Consider the following 18,265-nt stretch of genomic DNA (forward strand, 5'->3'; position numbering starts at 1 on the left):
GCTCTCTAAGGTATGCAATGACTAACATAACAAGAGGAACCGATGATGCACCACCCAATTTCGAAATTGCACCTTGTGCATTCTACTATTACAACTTTCAAGAGTACGTTTAAAGAAGTTAAGTTAAGTTCTTTCCCTCCTCTCTCTCTGGACGCTACATCTTCATCCCTTCTCTGAGGGGTTGGTGGAGACCTCTGACCGTCAGTCTGGCTGTTGTGTGTGGCTCTGCTGGATTCCTCCTCTTGGTCCTCTGACCCTGGCTCCACCTCAGAGTGCATGTCCTCCTGTTATTGGGAATCACTTTCTTATTTTCTATATCTCTCCTCTTCCTTCCCTTCTTCCTGTGTTTTCTCTTCTTCTTCCTCCTCTTCCTCTGCTTTCCCTCTTCCTCCTCCTCTCCATCTCGTCTTCCCTCATTCTCTCCCTCTCCCTCTGTCTCTCCATATCCCCCTATCTTTGCATCATAACCTCTGACACTTGCCTCATGTGACTCCTGGTCAGATCCATTCCCATAATCCTCTGTCCCCCACTGTGTATCCTGATTGTGGTTCAGGCTGTATCCATCTCTGGTATGTGAAATCCGAGGGGGCTTTGGAGAGGGTGAGATGAGCCTGTGACATGTCCTCCTCTCCCTCACTCTTCCTTCACTGCCCTGTCTCTTTCTCCCTCTCCGTTCCCAGATACCTTAGTCAGTGTCCTCACCTGAGATCTAGGCTGGAAGGCATTGGAATTCCAGCCCTGATTCTGGTCATTTTGTTTGAGCGGGCTATTACTCACAACATCACCTGTGTTATCAGTAGACCCTGCCTCATCTAGTAATGGCTGCTTCTCTCCCTCACTCTCTCTGGTTATCACAGCCTTGCTGGTGTGGGTAATCTGGTTACTGTTGCACGGCTGTTAAATGTGATGTAGTAGAGCATATGAAAGTCTATTTCAGAAAAACACTTTTACTTTCTTACTTTCCAAATCTGAATATTTACTTGACCTAGAATCATTCTTTGATCCTGAGATAGCTAGAGATACAATTGTTGATATGGAAAATACATTTCCATCAAACTTCAAGGAGGAGACTCAAATAATGAAAAATGTATGGTAATATTTACAGTAAGGACATGGGCTTACCTTTGGAACACTTCCAGCAGATGAGACAGGCCACTACACATGGAAGAACAGCCAATAGAACAGAAGCCAAGACACCAATCACAGCACCAGCTATTAGGGGGACAATGGAAACATGCAAATACAGAAACAGTTGGAGACGGTCAGATAGACAAAAACATATTTTGTTGATGTCACCCATATCTGCTTGTTCTATCTATCTTGTTAAGCTGTGGCCTTTCAGTCATTGCTGTTGTAGGTTCGTGTCATCTCACTGACTGGGTTTCTGGCCTTACAGGTGTAGCTGTCTGTCTGACTCTGGGGATTTGATGTTAAAGTGCTGTCTAGTTTGCTCCACATCTCCCCCTGGTGGTCAGGCCAGTCGCAGCGGTACACAACCAGCAGACCCTTAGCACTGCAGGGAAGTGTTGCCATGGTACCGCTCAATTCACAGGTGACGTCAGGTTGTGATACTGGCTCTGTTGATGGAAATGGAGGAGTATGTCACATAGCAGAGGACACCTGGTGGTGCACACACACTCTCTCTCTCTTTCTTTCTCTTTCTCTTCTTTACAATCTGTTTGTGTTCTCTGTTTCTCTCTCTCTCTCTCTTTTAATCTCTATTAGGCTGCATTTCAAAACAGGTTTTGTTGGAGTTTCAGGAAGAAGTGATTGTGGGTTTAGGGACTGCGTCTGTAAATCCAGGAGAGAGAGACAAAGACAAAGCAGGAAGAAAAGCTTGTGAGGCACTGAATAATCTGCTTTAATATAGAGGCACACACACACACACACACACACACACACTCTGCAATACTGCAAGCAAAGGAACAAACATGCACACACACATACTGTACACACACACGCGCTTACTGATAAGACAGGTTATATGTCTTGTCAAGCAGTATGCTGTTGAACTCCACAGAATAAACTCCTGTTTTCGTCAAGCTGGTGATTCTCAGCTCTCCAGTAGTCTGGTCCAGGGTTGTGCAGCTTTCAAAGGCACTATAGGTGTACAGCCCAAAATCATTGTCCAACTCTGCCGCCTTGTTCAAGCCATTCTTCCATGGGATGCATGTGATGGGGTCAGTTATAGTGGACTTGTCCGGCGTCAACACAAGATACTCTCCCACTTTTCTGTAGAGCTGTTCATCTGGAAAACCAGACATCATACACGTGAAAGTGAACTAGTGACTGGTGTCCAGGTTAGAGGTTAACACTCTAAATGGGCCTACATAGCCCTATTGACATTGAAAGTGATACATATTATCTACAGTAACCATAATAACAGTTAATGTGAGTTTACATGCACTTTTAAATGTGTCATGTAGTTCCTATGTGGACATTATGTTATGCATGGTTTATGTATAGCCCTTAAAATAAACTGATGCCAAACTACAGGAGGTAAGTGAAGGTTACCACGCACAATTTCAGCTGTTAAAATCTCTCTCCTTGCCAATACAATAGGCCTATAATATGTCATCATTGGGAGGCAGAAGTGGAAACCCCAAGGGTTGGGGAGTAACTGATTGCATGTAACCTACCAACCCTGGAAACCCCCTACTTCTAATGGTAAAGCCACCCACACACACACACAGCCAAAATGAACCATTCTTTTATGGACCTGCAGATAGGCCATAGTACAGATAGTCACATAGTACAGATATAGTGTGTTGTCGATATGATATCGAAAACGTAGCATACTTGTGCGACCATGTTTTATTATTAGCAGTGTCGTAAGATTATGTTGTTTTGACTTGTGTTGTGATGTACTTCCAAGTGCGCCGCGATATCGCGGCTTATTTGCATAAAGTTCAGCTTTCCCCAACTTTGGTACCGCCCTGTTTAAAAAAATATATATTTCACTGTGACCTGCTGCTGACTGTCAGGCAGTGAGGCAGGCTGTTGCTGAGTGAGTAAGTGGTGGAGAGGGCCGGAGGGGTGTGTGTGTGTGTGTGTGTGTTGAGTGAGCACTAGTCACAGATGAGGCAATTAAACATCTTTACTACAGTTTTTGGTCACGTGAGTCACGTGAGCGAGAGGAGCGAGCGCAAGCACACGCGCACGTTGTGACAACTTTCTACCAGTTGTAGGTAGGCTATTTAGATTGTCATTATGGAGACACCTATTTCCAAACCTTTTTCCATAAAACATGTTAATACGCTAGAACTGATGCACATCAAGAAATGACGGAGACAAAGCACTGACTTTGGGCGCACTAGAGCGCATTAATACATCTGCTCCGAGGGGGTTTAAACTGCATTCTAATGTTGACTGCTTAAAGAAAACTGTATCAAGCGAAATGCTTAATGCAGGCTCAGTTCTTGGTCTCGGGGGCTGCCTGGGTGGGAATTTGAAATGGAAGTTATGGAACTCCCTCGCGTGGTTCTTTTTATGTGGAAAAGTCCTCAATGAAACTGACATTAGGCTAAATGTGGAGAATTATACATTTGCCTCTGTTGGCCATCAAGTAGCCTATTAATGTATATGCCATTGTAGGCTACCATTTGATACAATAAATATGTTGAAATGACAACATCACTGGAGTCATTGCAAATCAATTTGTGCCACTTGTGTAATCTACCTGGAGCTGGCAAACCAATTTAATAAATAGCCTATAACTTCAGTTTATTGTTGTTGTAGCCTTGTGTTATTATGAACGCATTAGATCGACAGTAACAGTAATCAGATTAGGCTACAGGTAAAACAAATTCAAAAAAATAAACACTGGCTGTTGTTGACAAGCATATTCAGTTCATATACATATTATTCATATTTAATTCAGTGATTTAATATATGGCCCCATCTTCAGTAGCCTATTCCAGCAGGCTATTGGGAAACACAAGCACTTCTTATTGCGAAATCGCCTAGCTATTAATATTGAATAATTTAGTCTGTTAATTTGGACTAAGAAAGCTGCTAAATCGGTCAGTTGACATATTTTCTACATCTTGTCTAGGCTACTGTAGACTATCTGAAATGAGATGTAGGCCTATCAGGGGCTATAGGCTACCTGCCTTTATCAAAGCAAACTATGGCAAAATGTAATTAGAATCATAAACCCAGATTTGTGTCTGTAGCCTATGCCTATTGAAATGACAAATCAATCTCGCAAATGGGCCATCTATAATGGGTTGTAGACTTAACATCTGGAACATAACAGCACAATTGCCAGAAAATAGCCTAATATTAGTTTTTTTATGTTCATCCTAGTGTTTCTGCTCAGATATTTTCTCTTGCCACATATTCAAATTCCTTTATTAGGTCATGTCATAGCTTGCAATTATTATTTTGAGGAAACCAAATTTTCCTTCTAGCGTCGTTACAAGTTACTACGATATTCCTTCTTAATTGGCTCGATAACGCTATGGGAAAAGGGTTTATTGAATAGATATGGCAACTCCTCTTGCCGTGGAAAAAAAATATTGGGTTAGTTTCCATGCCTTTCGGCCGGGTTTTGAGTAGTTAATGGGCTACAAATTGTAGCTTGACCTGGCAACCCTGCGCCCAACAATCCCCCGCCACTTTGCTTCTCTTCTGTTGGAAATGAGTGGCTTTCCGTAGTTTCATCAACCATACCGTCCTCAGAGGCACTGGGAGCCTTTTCTTTTCAGTCAATTTTCTAGTTTGTTTGTAACAAACAGTTTTATAGTATGTTGACTGTGGCTATGTATTGAGCCTACGTAGCAGACATGAGCTTTCTGTAAAAGTTAACGTCAAACTTGCTTGTTGAGACACAACATTGAAACAAATAGGATGGATGTAGCCTATGACAAAGGTAAAATAACCTAGCTAGCGATTTCACAGCTATGCAATATCCATTGTACGCTAAACATATTTTTAGGTTGACAGTGACACAAAGTAATTACGGTAATTTTTGCAAATTAATTCAGATTAGGTTATTCCATACTGTTTGGTGTCTCCCTGTGACACAAACACACAATACAATAGGCATGAGGCAGAACACACATTTTAGTCATTTAGCAGAAGCTCTTATCCAGAGTGACTTACAGGAGCAATTAGGGTTAAGTGCCTTGCTCACACTACACTATACACAGCACACACAGTACATTTTAGTCATTTAGCAGACGCTCTTATCCAGAGCGACTTACCGTTAGTGAGTGCATACATTTTTCATATCTAAGCATACCTCTTGAGCTGTCTGTATCCTTCTGACTGGTGGTTCTTTATTTAAAGAAACTAAATATGCTTCTCTGCATCTCTACTAAAATCTGGGTAAAAGACAAAGGAATGGGAGTCTTATTCAGTACATGAAGTTATTGCATGCCAGCTAAAATAACCACATTGTGATATGATTACATACATCAGGGGGATATACAATTGCATAAAATTAGATTTACATACAGGTTAAAAGAACTGTAGTACAAAATTATTACGTCAATATGAGCAAAAACGATAGATTTTTCCAAAAGTTTGATACAAATTGTCATGGAAAAATAACATTAGAAATGCTGATTGCCAAAGTAGGATACTAACTATGTAGGAGTATGAGAAGCAAATTAAAAGAATGCAGACCCCCCCCCCCCCCCCCCCCCCCGTGAAATGACTCTGCTTTTTGACCAATATCTTGACATGTGCATCACACTTGCTAGACATACACTTCTTCTTAAAGAGAAGAGACGACAGAGGTGGAAGCTCAGAAATATGCAGAGTAGAAGCTGCAGCTTTGGACATTACTTACAAAACAACATTCAACTAAACTGACCTTAACTAAGTAATAATAATAATAATAATAATATGCCAATGGACAGGTGACTCTTATAAATGGACCTCCCTTCACCAATCATCAATCAGTCTATTGCTATGGAAATGTTCTCTGGACATTACAGCGCATTGTCCTCCAGCGCTGGTAGCCCAGATGAGACAGTGGGTTCTCTTCATGATCCTCTGTGTACCTCTGGTCCACAGTTCCCTGGCTAGAGAGACGTCAGTTAGGAATAAATCAGTAGGAACAAGAGTTGGTAACAGACTAACAGTCTACTTACAGTGAGTTGGCCAGAGTGGGGTAGAAGTATTGCACAATAAAGGGAAATGAAGTGAAAACAGTCTACATTGTTATCACACTCCAACTTACCGTCCTACAATACTGAATTATCTTCTGCTGCCCCCTCTCCATTGTCATTGTGGTACTTCACCCTGTCTTCGTTCAGCAACACGGACCCCTCTGCAAGAATACACAATAGGAGAACTCAACTGGAGAAATTAAATCATTCAGAAATAATGTGATTCAAGAATGCTGTAATTACAATGGCACTGATTCCTGCTGTGTTATGAATGCTTATGACAGTTTAAGATGATACCAGTCTTTCCCATCTATTTGAGACTGAGGGCTGTACATTTATCCATTTATTCAGCGGGACTTGAGGTGAACTATCCCTTTCTCATACACACACCTTCTTTCACCTCTCCTTTTTCAGCTGTGTTTAGGTCACCCCCTGGTCCAGCCATTTTAGTCTCATCCTTGCCCCCTGGTCCAGCGCTGCCATCCGTTTTAGTCTTATCATTGCCCCCTGGTCCAGCGCTGCCATCCGTTTTAGTCTTATCATTGCCCCCTGGTCCAACGCTGCTGTCCTTTTTAGTCTTATCATTGCCCCCTGGTCCAACGCTGCTGTCCGTTTTAGTCTTATCATTGCCCCCTGGTCCAGCGCTGCCATCCGTTGTAGTCTTATCATTGCCCCCTGGTCCAACGCTGCTGTCCGTTTTAGTCTTATCATTGCCCCCTGGTCCAACGCTGCTGTCCGTTGTAGTCTTATCACTGCCCCCTGGTCCAACGCTGATGACCGTTGTAGTGTTATTATTGGCCCCTGAGGAAACACACAGAGAGGGTAAAAAATTTACTACAGCCTTTCTACTGAACCACCAGTTTTTCCCAAACAGTGGTTTCGTAGACAGTGCAAGCCCTCCCACCCACCAATATATATGTTTTTCAAATCCGACTTGTTCTAACAATCCTCAACCTATTCGATTGTCGAATTCCAGTGGAATGCCACGATCACCTCCATCTGTGACTTACCTTCTTCAGGTTTTGTCACCGGCTTAACACTGTTGGCATTGTTGCCAGCCATCCCTGAGGACAGAAGAGCAAAGTTTGTCTATAAATCAACTTCCTCAGTTAAGGGCTGTATGACTCCTATCCTGTCTGTTGTTAGTGGAGCTTAAAGAGGAAAACTTTGTTCACAGTTGCACCAAATGATATTTCAGCATAACCCTGCATCTGCTTGGAACAATAGTCAAAGCTTGATTCTAGCAAAGGTCTGTGACAGTACCATCTCAGAAGAAATCACTAACAACACAAAGAGAATCAATCAAGTTCCTCTGATATTCTGAGATACGCAGATACACATCTAATGCTGCTTCTCCTTTATACAGTCTAAAATTAGCTCATGACTTCAGGAAATCCAAGATTCTGTAAAAAAAAGTATTAAATAAAAGTTGCAAGACTACAAGCAATGAGCTGTCGAAGATTTCTCCTACATTTCCACTCTAAGCTACTTCAATAATGAGGACACAACAGAGAACACCAATAAACAACTGGCGTACTGTACATGCACACCTAAGATCTACTGTAAATACATGTAGAACAGGTATCATCATTTCAGAATGACTGTCAGCAAAATGGTGTAGATATTAGTAGTACTTGCCCCCACTCACCTACAAGTTACCACTTACTAACCCCACATTTTGACAACAAGAATAACTTCACAATAAAGGATACCAGTAGGCATAGCATCATACACAGTGACTTCCTGCTTACAGTCATCAACAACAGAATTCAAATAAAATAGCAATCTAAGATCTTGTGATATTCTGAGATATGGAGATGAGCATCTATGCTACATCTAATGCTACTTCTGCTTTATGACGACAAAACCTGCAAACATCTCTAAACCAGCAACAGTCATATCAAACAAAAGAACGTGGAAACAGTTCTGAGAACTCAAAATGTCCTGATTGACAACCATAGAGCAGATCAAATAAAGCAGAAGACTCACACTGAAGCACATTTAATAATTAGCTTTTGGAACGTACAAACTAGGGTGGAGGTGACAGAATCTTTATCGACAGTGGTCTATAGGTGACATTTTGACAGTGCACGAATGCATAGATATGAAGAGAAACCAAAACTAACCAGGTTATTTCAAATACTCATCACGGCAGTTAATTTAAAGCACATTTTCCTTGCAGATTCCAACTGCATCATTCACATTTTATATAGGCTAGCCCACACACCGATAACTTTAAACTCACATTAGTAATCATCACCTTCTCATACGGTATGTAGATGTCTCAACAAAAACAATTTTCAAATAAATGCCACCACAAATGTGAGAAAAATTTCTGACCCCCTGTCTTGTCTGTAGCAGTAGCCTGAACACTACTGTAAATACAGGTAGAACAGGTATCCTCTTCAGGGGGTATAGCTCACTGTTGTTGCTGCTGTTATGTCAATCTGTGCTTCAGAACTATGTACATGTACAGTGCTCTGTTACTATAGATGTGCTGTTCTTACCTATTATGATGGCGACAAGTACTAATATGACGACGACAACACCAGCAACACCACCAGCAACACTTTCTTCAGATGGCTCTGAAATAAAAACACATTTTGTATTGATACTTTGAGAGGAGTTGATCAGATATTCAACATAGTGCAGCATTCAAAATGTCCTACAACACTAGCATTGTTACTGACATATTAATTCATAAGACTGTAGCATACTTATGAGTGTCCACTCACCTGGGCCAAACACATCTCCAACGGGCTCACTGACTTCTACACTAACAGCGTTCTTCAGCTTGCAGATGTACTTGTAACTGTTGATTGATTTGCCAGTATCGCTTTTAGAGACAACCAGATGTTTTCCTATGACCTCCCACGCCCCCTTTCCCACTTTCCAGCTGTAGGTGACTGGTTCAGCATCAGTGGTGTCGCCTGCACAGGTCAGAGTGCAGGAGGTTTTGTTGGAGTTACAGGAAGAAGTGATTGTGGGTTTGGGGACTGCCACTGTAAATCCAGGAGAGAGAGACAAAGCAGGGAAAAATGCTTGTGAGGCACTGCATAATCTGCTATTTAATATAGAGGCACACAGATAGACAGAAATAAAAAATTACTTATAACATAATGTATATATCCTCTCAAGCACTTTGCAGTTGAACTCCACAGAATAAACCCCACTGTCTGTTTTCAAAATAGCCCAACATTCAAAATGTCCTACAACATTAGCAGTGTTACTAACATATGAATACATTACACCGTAGCATACTTATGAGTGTCCACTCACCTGGGCCAAACACCTGCCCAACTGGCTCACTGGCTTCCCCTTCTCCAGCAGAGTTCTTCATCTTGCAGAAGTACTTGGAACCGCTGTTTGAATTGCCAGTGTTGCTCTTAGAGACAGTAATCTGTTTGTCTAAGACCTCCCACGCCCCCTCTCCCACTTTCCAGTTGTAGGTGACAGGTTCAGCATCAGTGGTGTTGCCCTCACAGGTCAGAGTGCAGGAGGTTTTGTTGGCGTTACAGAAAGAAGAGATTGTGGGTTTGGGGACTGCCTCTGTAAATAGAGGAAAGAAATAGGAATAATTTGGGGAAAATGCTTGTGAGGTACTGAATAACCTGCTGTTTCTACATGACCACACATACACACATACAGATGTATGCACACACACATACACACACACACACACACACACAGATAAACACTTACTGATAACAGACAGTTTATATGTCTTGTCTTGAAGTTTGCCGTTGAACTCCACAGAATAAACTCCACTGTCTGTTTTTGTCAATCCACTGATTCTCAGCTCTCCAGTAGTCAGGTTCAGGGATGTGCGCTCTTTGAAGGCACCATAGATTTCCAGACCACCAAAATCCTTGTCCCACTCTGCCACCTTGTTCTTCCCATGCTTCCATAGGATGCTTGTGATGGGGTAAGTCACTGTGGACTTGTCCGGTGTCAACACGAGCTCACCTCCCACTTTATGATAAAGATCATCTGTAAAAGAGTATCAATGTATCCAGGGTAACACATTAAATATGTAGACCTAACCCTATTGGCATTGAAAGAGACATTATTGTCAACCTTTACTTTTTATGTCTAGAATTCTGCTTGCTGGGTGTATCTGGCCTATGTAGTCTGCCCACTTTGATAGTATTTTCCTCCTCACCACCACCACTGGAGTGGAAATGTATCTAGACTACACTACATATTAAAGTCTTTGTCTACACCATGCCTCTGAGGCTTACTATTATATCACCAGCTAGGTTTCCATTCAATTTGCGACAGATTTTCATGCAAATATTCTAAAATCTGAATAAAACAATATGCACATTTTCCCAGTAGAGAGATTTCTTCCATCAAACAGACTTTTTGCGGATAAAAGGCTGTGCATGATGACATAGTCCACATAAAAATAACTTTTGCCGTTATATTCCCATGTACCGAATGAAAAATACAATTGAATAGGTTTCCATTTTAGACTCTAATGATGGTCTTCTTCTTTATCTCTGGTACTCATTTGTTCCCGTTGGCAACGACAGGATGTGGTCTATCTTAGTTATAAATATCTCTGGTACTACTCTTTGGTGCCTCCTTCTTCTTTTATGAGTTTTAACGGCGGTTGGCATCCAGTAAATGTTGCATTACCGCCACCAACTAGACAACAGTACAACTCCCTTATACATTGCTTGAAAAAATAAAGAAATACCCTACATTCACAAAAAAATATAAAACTCCACTCTTTCAATCTATTTAGTACTAACTCAGGCCAACAACCTGAAAGCATAGAACACCACCACTTAACACCCTGTAACTCTTCTGATGTCAAGTCTCGCACACCCAAATACCTTTCTGCAGCTGCCACCACAACCTCAATTTTCTGCGACTTATGTTCCATCCCTGCAGTACAGTTGATAACCATTGCTATAAATGATCAAAATCCAATCTTACTGAAACATATATCACTTGTTGGTTTATCCCTCTGTACTGGTACAGATCTACTACTCACACCACTCCTCTCAGGATCCCTCCCCCTTGACCCATCTTCCTCTACTTTCTTCACTGCCTCCGCATATGACAACTTCTGCACTACTCTAACCCTGGAAACCTCAACCTGCCTCTCTTGCATGGGACATTTCTGATCCCCAGCCCCATGGGCACCCCTACAATTAACACATACCACTACTTTCCCCAATGCTACACATTCCTTTGTCTCATGCCCTTCTGCACACTTCTCATACCTAGGAACCTCCCTCCTACATACTGCTGCCACATGCCCATAAGCTTGACACCTGTAACAACGTAATGTATTTGGCACAAAAGCTTGTACAGGGTAACATATATCCTAACATCACTTTGTCAGGCAAAGACTCAACATCAAAACTCAAAAGAACAGACAATGATTCTGTTTCACCACTCACGCCACCCTGTCTGCGTCGCACCAAACGACGAGCATCAAAAACACCTTCAGTTGGTCAACTTTTACATTTACTGCTACCCCAGTAATCACTCCTTTCAATGGCGCCCTTTTCTTGAGTGCAAAACAATTCACATCTCTTGCCCCCATTCGTTTAACGTGGAGCGCCTGCTCCCTCTGACCAGCAGAAACACAAATAATTATCACAAGACCACTTCTGGTTACCCTCACCGATTCCACAGCACATAACTCTGTTTTCACCCACCCTGAAACCACAAATGGATCAGCCAAAAGGCAAGGGTCCACTTTTTCCAAAAACTTCAATCCTACTGTCACAGACTCATCTTTATCGGTGCAAGCCTCGGGCTCCGAGAATTTCACCACACCTACCACTTCCGATACTTCGCCCTCATTCACTTCCATTTCTCCTACTGTCTTCAACACACTCTAATACTTTCTACCATTCCCCTTTAACAAACCATCTCCCTTTTTCCCACAATTTTTAACCGACTCAAGCTCACCCTCTTCCTCCTCCCTCTCTCTCTTAGACCTCCTCTGCCTCTCTTTTTCCCTCCATTCCTTCTCCGTATTCCAAGTATAAATCTCCTTATGATAGTACTGCACTTCTCCTGACATACATCTTGTTCTTGCCTTGTCAAGGAACGCCATTTAACCGGCTGTCACAATCTCTGTACAATCAGCACGAACCCCTCCTTGATGGTTTGTCACAAAAACAGTTGCGTTATATAGCTAAATGTTTGCCCACTCTGGTCTTCGCACATACGCTCCAGCCAAAATCTCACAGAGTGGGGGTAAACTATCTACATTGTGACATTATTATGGATAAGAGCGATATTATTTGTATTTGTCAAAAGGGAACAAAGCATCGATCATCATGTCACCAGAATAAGACCCTCAATATTTATTGGAAAGGAGAATCAAGCTCATCACCTTGCACTTTCACCACCCTGTGAAGTTCATCATACCTTATTTCATTTGTAGCCTAATAAACTGCATACCTAATGAACTGCAGTCGTAGTGGGAGGACCACACAACATGTCATCGCGTGACTCCATGTTTACTTCGATATGATGGTTATTATATCAATATTTGCGCATAAAAGCATTTCCACCACCATTTCTCGCATAATAAATGTTACAAACACAAAAAGATCCCACCTTGTCTAGAGTATTTTGTTTTGTCGACATTTGGAAAGTTTACCCCAAACAAATTATGTTGTTTCCATCAGGCCTGTCATTATATTTTTTACTGACTTATACTTTACTGCATAAAAAGGTTAGATGGAAACTTGGTTAGGAGCTAAGTTTCCAGCCAATTGGCGACAGATTTTCACATGAATATTCTAAAATTCACAAAGAAAATGTGTGCATTTTCCAACCAGTGGTGAGTTTCCACCAACAGACTTGTTGCAGATAGAAATCAGTGCGTCATGATGTAGTGCACACAAAATGTACTTTTTCGCTTCAGTTTTCATGTACCATCACATTTTCAACTCCACTAATAGTTTTGTCACAAAACCTGTTGCATTGAATAGCAAAATGCCTACTCTGGTCTTGGCATGTACGCTCTTGCCAACAGCTCGCAGCTACAGTGAGGATAAGATATCTACATTATGAGATTATTATGGATAAGAGCGAGAATATTTGTATTTGTCAAATGGCAGTCAAGCATCGATCATCATGTCACCAGAATAAGACCCTCGATAATTATTGGACAGGAGCATCAAGATCACCGTGCACTTCACCACCCTGTGAAGTTCACCATAACTTATTTCATCTGTACACTAATAAACTGACCTTCTTGATCCAAACCAGTCAGGTTTCAAGACTGGTCATTCAACTGAGACTGCTCTTCTCTGTGTCACGGAGGCTCTCCGCACTGCTAAAGCTAACTCTCTCTCCTCTGCTCTCGTCCTTCTAGACCCATCTGCTGCCTTTGATACTGTGAACCATCAGATCCTCCTCTCCACCCTCTCTGAGTTGGGCATCTCCGGCGCGGCTCACTCTTGGATTGCGTACTACCTGACAGGTCGCTCCAACCAGGTGGTGTGACGAGAATCTGTCTCCGCACCACGTGCTCTCACCACTGGTGTCCCCCAGGGCTCAGTTCTAGGCCCTCTCCTATTCTCGCTATACGCCAAGTCACTTGGCTCTGTCATATCCTCACATGGTCTCTCCTATCATTGCTATGCAGATGACACACAATTAATCATCTCCTTTCCCCCCTTCTGATAACCAGGTGGCGAATCGCATCTCTGCATGTCTGGCAGACATATCAGTGTGGATGACGGATCACCACCTCAAGCTGAACCTCGGCAAGACGGAACTGCTCTTCCTCCCGGGGAAGGACTGCCCGTTCCATGATCTCGCCATCACAGTTGACAACTCTGTTGTGTCCTCCTCCCAGAGTGCAAAGAGACCTTGGCGTGACCCTGGACAACACCCTGTCGTTCTCCGCTAACATCAAGGCAGTGACCCGATCCTGTAGGTTCATGCTCTACAACATTCGCAGAGTACGACCCTGCCTTACACAGGAAGCGGCACAGGTCCTAATCTAGGCACTTGTCATCTCCCGTCTGGATTACTGCAACTCGCTGTTGGCTGGGCTCCCTGCCTGTGCCATTAAACCCCTACAACTCATCCAGAATGCCGCAGCCCGTCTGGTGTTCAACCTTCCCAAGTTCTCTCACGTCACCCCGCTCCTCCGCACACTCCACTGGCTTCCAGTTGAAGCTCGCATCTGTTACAAGACCATGGTGCTTGCCTATGGAGCTGTGAGGGGATCGGCACCTCCGTACCTTCAGGCTCTGATCAGTCCCTACACCCAAACGAGGGCATTGCGTTCATCCACCTCTGGCCTGCTGGCTCCCCTTCCTCTGCGGAAGCATAGTTCCCGCTCAGCCCAGTCAAAACTGTTCGCTGCTCTGGCACCCCAATGGTGGAACAAGCTCCCTCACGACGCCAGGACAGCGGAGTCACTCACCACCTTCCGGAGACATTTGAAACCCCACCTCTTTAAGGAATACCTGGGATAGGATAAAGTAATCCTTCTACCCCCCCCCCCCCCCCCCCCTAAAAAAAAAAAAAAAAAACATATTGTAAAGTGGTTATCCCACTGGCTATAGGATGAATGCACCAATTTGTAAGTCGCTCTGGATAAGAGCGTCTGCTAAATGACGTAAATGTAAATGTAAATGTAATAGAGCATGGCGTTTGCAACGCCAGGGTTGTGGGTTTGATTTCCATGGGGGGCCAGTATAAAAAAAAAAAAAATGTATTCACTAACTGTGAGTCGCTCTGGATAAGAGCGTCTGCTAAATGACTAAAAAAAATAAAAAAATGTCAATGTGATGCTGTCTGGACAAAAGGAGTATGGCATGTCATACTTTTTCTGGCCAGACAGTATCAGATACATGGGCTACATATAGTAAGACTGAGGGGCGCTGTTTCGCTCTATCGCAAAAATCTGTCCTGAAATAAGCCCAATGCGTTTTTATCGGCATAATATGCAGACGTAAGCTTGTCGCCTACATTTCCGACTTTGGGACAACGACTCGCATTGATAGGGCGGAGACCTGAGCATCTCGCCATTATATACAGATCTCTGGTTTCAGGCACTTGCGAATTAGAAAGGAAAACGTGTGCACTGTTCGGATGCTGGCGGAAAACCGAAAGTAAATTTTGCCAAATTTGCCAAAATTACATATTTACTCCTGTCTAAATAAAATTATTCAAAATACTTTACCAGAGAGCTTGACTTAGCCACAGAGGATCATTAGCTTCTTTTTTACAAAAATAGCTGTGGATTGTTTCAAATCACAAATCGATGCCTATTTGGGAAGCCTGCAATTTGGGCAGCACACGTGGCAATATGCCTAGCTGATTATTGAGTTGCGGCTGTCAGTGAAAAGCATCTAAAATGTGTGAAGATAATGTGTCTTGAGAATAATTTACACTGAAACAAAATATGAACGCAAAGTGTTGGTCATATGTTTCATGAGCTGACATAACAAATCCCATAAATGTTCCATATGCACAAAAAGCTAATTTCTCTCAAATGATGTGCACAAATTTACATCCCTGATAGTGAGCATTTCTCCTTTGCCAAGATAATCCATCTACCTGACAGGTGTGGCATATCAAGAAGCTGATTAAACAGCACTATCATTACATAGGTGCACCTTGTGCAGGGGTCAATAAAAGGCCACTTTAAAATGTGCAGTTTTGTCACACAACAAAATGCCACAGATGTCTCAAGTTTTGAGGGAGCGTGCAATCGGCATGCTGACTGCAGGAACGTCCACGAGAGCTGTTGCCAGATATTTGAATGTTAATTTCTCTACCATAAGCTGTCGCCAACGTTGTTTTAGAGAATTTGGCAGTACGTCCAACTGGCCTCACAACCACAGACCATGTGTAACCACGCCAGCCCAGGACCGCCACATCCGGCTTCTTCACCTACAGGATCGTCTGAAGGGGAGTGCTGAGTAGTATTTCTGTCTGTAATAAAGCCCTTTTGTTGGGAAAAACTCATTCTGATTGGCTGGGCCTGGCTCCCCAGTGGGTGGGCCTGGCTGCCAAGTGGGTGGGCCTATGCCCTCCAAGGCCCACCCCATGGCTGCACCCCTGCCTAGTCATGTGAAATCCATCTATTAGGGCCTAATGAATTTAATTCAATTGACTTATTTCCTTATATGAACTGTAACTCAGTAAAATCTTTTAAATTGTTGCATGCCCATCCAACTGATTCGTTCTGGCGCCATACTCTTTTGGTCCAGACAGCATCAGATACATGGTCGACGCATACTGAGGGAAACTGTTTCGTTCGCTCGGAAGCTTTATCTGAGATTAATACGTCTTTCTGTTGGCGTCAGTTTAGGTCAAATAAATGTTCAATATTTCAATATTTTATTTGGATGGGCAAGGAGGTACCGTAGGGCTAGGTCATGTGTAGGTTTGAGCCTTGGTTAGGCCAGGAATCAATATTCAATAACTTCTTCAAGTGAGATCTGTGTGTAGCTAAACTGAATAGGACGGGCGCTGTCCTTATTTCTCAAAGAAACCCACATAGACGTCGTTTAAAACCATTCTGACTTCCCATGTTGAAAATCAATATGAAGAGCGTGTTTAGGATATTGTCCATCCATAATGTCATTACAAGTTGTTTTTTTCAGTGATATGAATCCCACTAACTTGAAGTTGCAGCGCACATAGTGTTAATAAAGGACATTATCTTACATACACCTATTATTCATGATAATCAAATATTTAATGTGATGTTGTAGGATAGGATCTACATTTAGAACACAATAGCAAACAAGTGGCCTAACAAATAGTATGTAGGCCTACCAGTCGTTTCAACTTACCTCCGGAGACCACCGTTCGTGCAAGACAAAGCCAGAAGCACAATCTGATGAGCGTTAGTTTGGGCATATAGTTAATTTGTTTAGATAATAAATACAATTAAGTTCGAATGAGATATGCTAAATCTCTGTGTGGCTCATCACCTAGCCTACTTCTGATCTTTAGATTTCCTGAAGCTGTGAAAGTAAAAAGTGGTTTAGTTCCTCCCTCTGCATGAGTCGTCCTCTTCGTGGAAAATAAAATAACGTTCCATTTGACTTGTAAATAATGTTTAATAGCTGCAATACAATCACACTGTATACCAACACATGGCATTATGTTTATATGCTATATTAACTTTATTTTAATTAATTTTTTAAAATCTAACCAGTTCTGGAACATTCCTTGATGTAGTCGTGCCCATCCCTGGTCTTTGGCGCCACCCTGTGTGTATAATTGGCTACAATGCACAGAATTACATATAGAATTTCGAATTGATAGGATCTCTGTGCTATAATGTAACAAAAGTTGACAATACTGTAATATTCAAAGGTAAATTAATAACTATAGTTCATTTACTTGTCCTCCTGTCCACCGAGTGTGAGGGATTTTAATTCACCAGCCTAGCCATTCACCTGTAGGTCTATGTGGCATGCACACAAAAACATTCACACAATAAATATTTTCCTCAAAACATATAATAAATGTTTGCCATCTTGTTGTATGGATCAACATTACATTATAATTCACATTATTCAAAGTTGAAAAATTATAGTAGCCTAGGCTAAACATGACAGCACATCACATACAGGATAACAATATGATACTTAATACTTAAATTTTTGTTAAACACACAATATACACTACATTACCAAAAGTATGTGGACACCTGCTTGTCGAAAATCTCATTCCTAAATCATGGGCATTAATATGGAGTTGGTCCCCCCTTTGCTTCTACAACAGTCTCCACTCTTCTGGGAAGGCTTTCACTAGATGTTGGAACATTGCAGCGGGGACTTTGCTGCGGAGCCACATGAGCGTTAGTCAGGTCGGGCACTGATGTTGGGTGATTAGGCCTGGCTTGCAGTCGGCGTTCCAATTCATCCCAAAGGTGTTCGATGGGGTTCAGGTCAGGGCGCTGTGCAGGCTAGTCAAGTTCTTCCACACCGATCTCGACAAACCATTTCTGTATGGACCTCGCTTTGTGCACGGGGGCATTGTCATGATGAAACAGGAAAGGTCCTTCCCCAAACTGTTGCCACATAGTTGGAAGCACAGAATGTAATTGTATGCTGTAGCGTTAAATTTCCCTTCACTGGAACTAAGGGGCCTAGCCCGAACCATGTAAAAACAACCCTAGACCATTATTATTA

At 42.4% G+C, this 18,265-nt stretch overlaps 1 protein-coding gene across 1 annotated transcript in view; it reads right to left on the reverse strand.

The window, feature by feature from the left end:
• Positions 1-17,037, reverse strand: part of LOC311125833 (uncharacterized protein) — a 43,213-nt gene extending 26,176 nt beyond the window's left edge. The window contains exons 1-8 of the mRNA XM_084199861.1: positions 16,916-17,037; positions 9,822-10,109; positions 9,399-9,668; positions 8,855-9,121; positions 8,627-8,704; positions 7,130-7,183; positions 6,510-6,920; positions 6,191-6,280 (exon numbers count right to left, since the gene is read on the reverse strand). Coding sequence (XP_084055987.1) covers positions 6,195-6,280; positions 6,510-6,920; positions 7,130-7,183; positions 8,627-8,704; positions 8,855-9,121; positions 9,399-9,668; positions 9,822-10,109; positions 16,916-16,982 — 1,521 coding nt within the window. The 5' untranslated portion in view covers positions 16,983-17,037 and the 3' untranslated portion in view covers positions 6,191-6,194. The remainder of the gene's footprint in view (positions 1-6,190; positions 6,281-6,509; positions 6,921-7,129; positions 7,184-8,626; positions 8,705-8,854; positions 9,122-9,398; positions 9,669-9,821; positions 10,110-16,915) is intronic.
• Positions 17,038-18,265: the final 1,228 nt, after the last annotated feature.

This window comes from Coregonus lavaretus (assembly GCF_964263955.1).
Source record: "Coregonus lavaretus genome assembly, contig: HAP1_SCAFFOLD_533, whole genome shotgun sequence".
NCBI lineage: Eukaryota > Metazoa > Chordata > Actinopteri > Salmoniformes > Salmonidae > Coregonus > Coregonus lavaretus.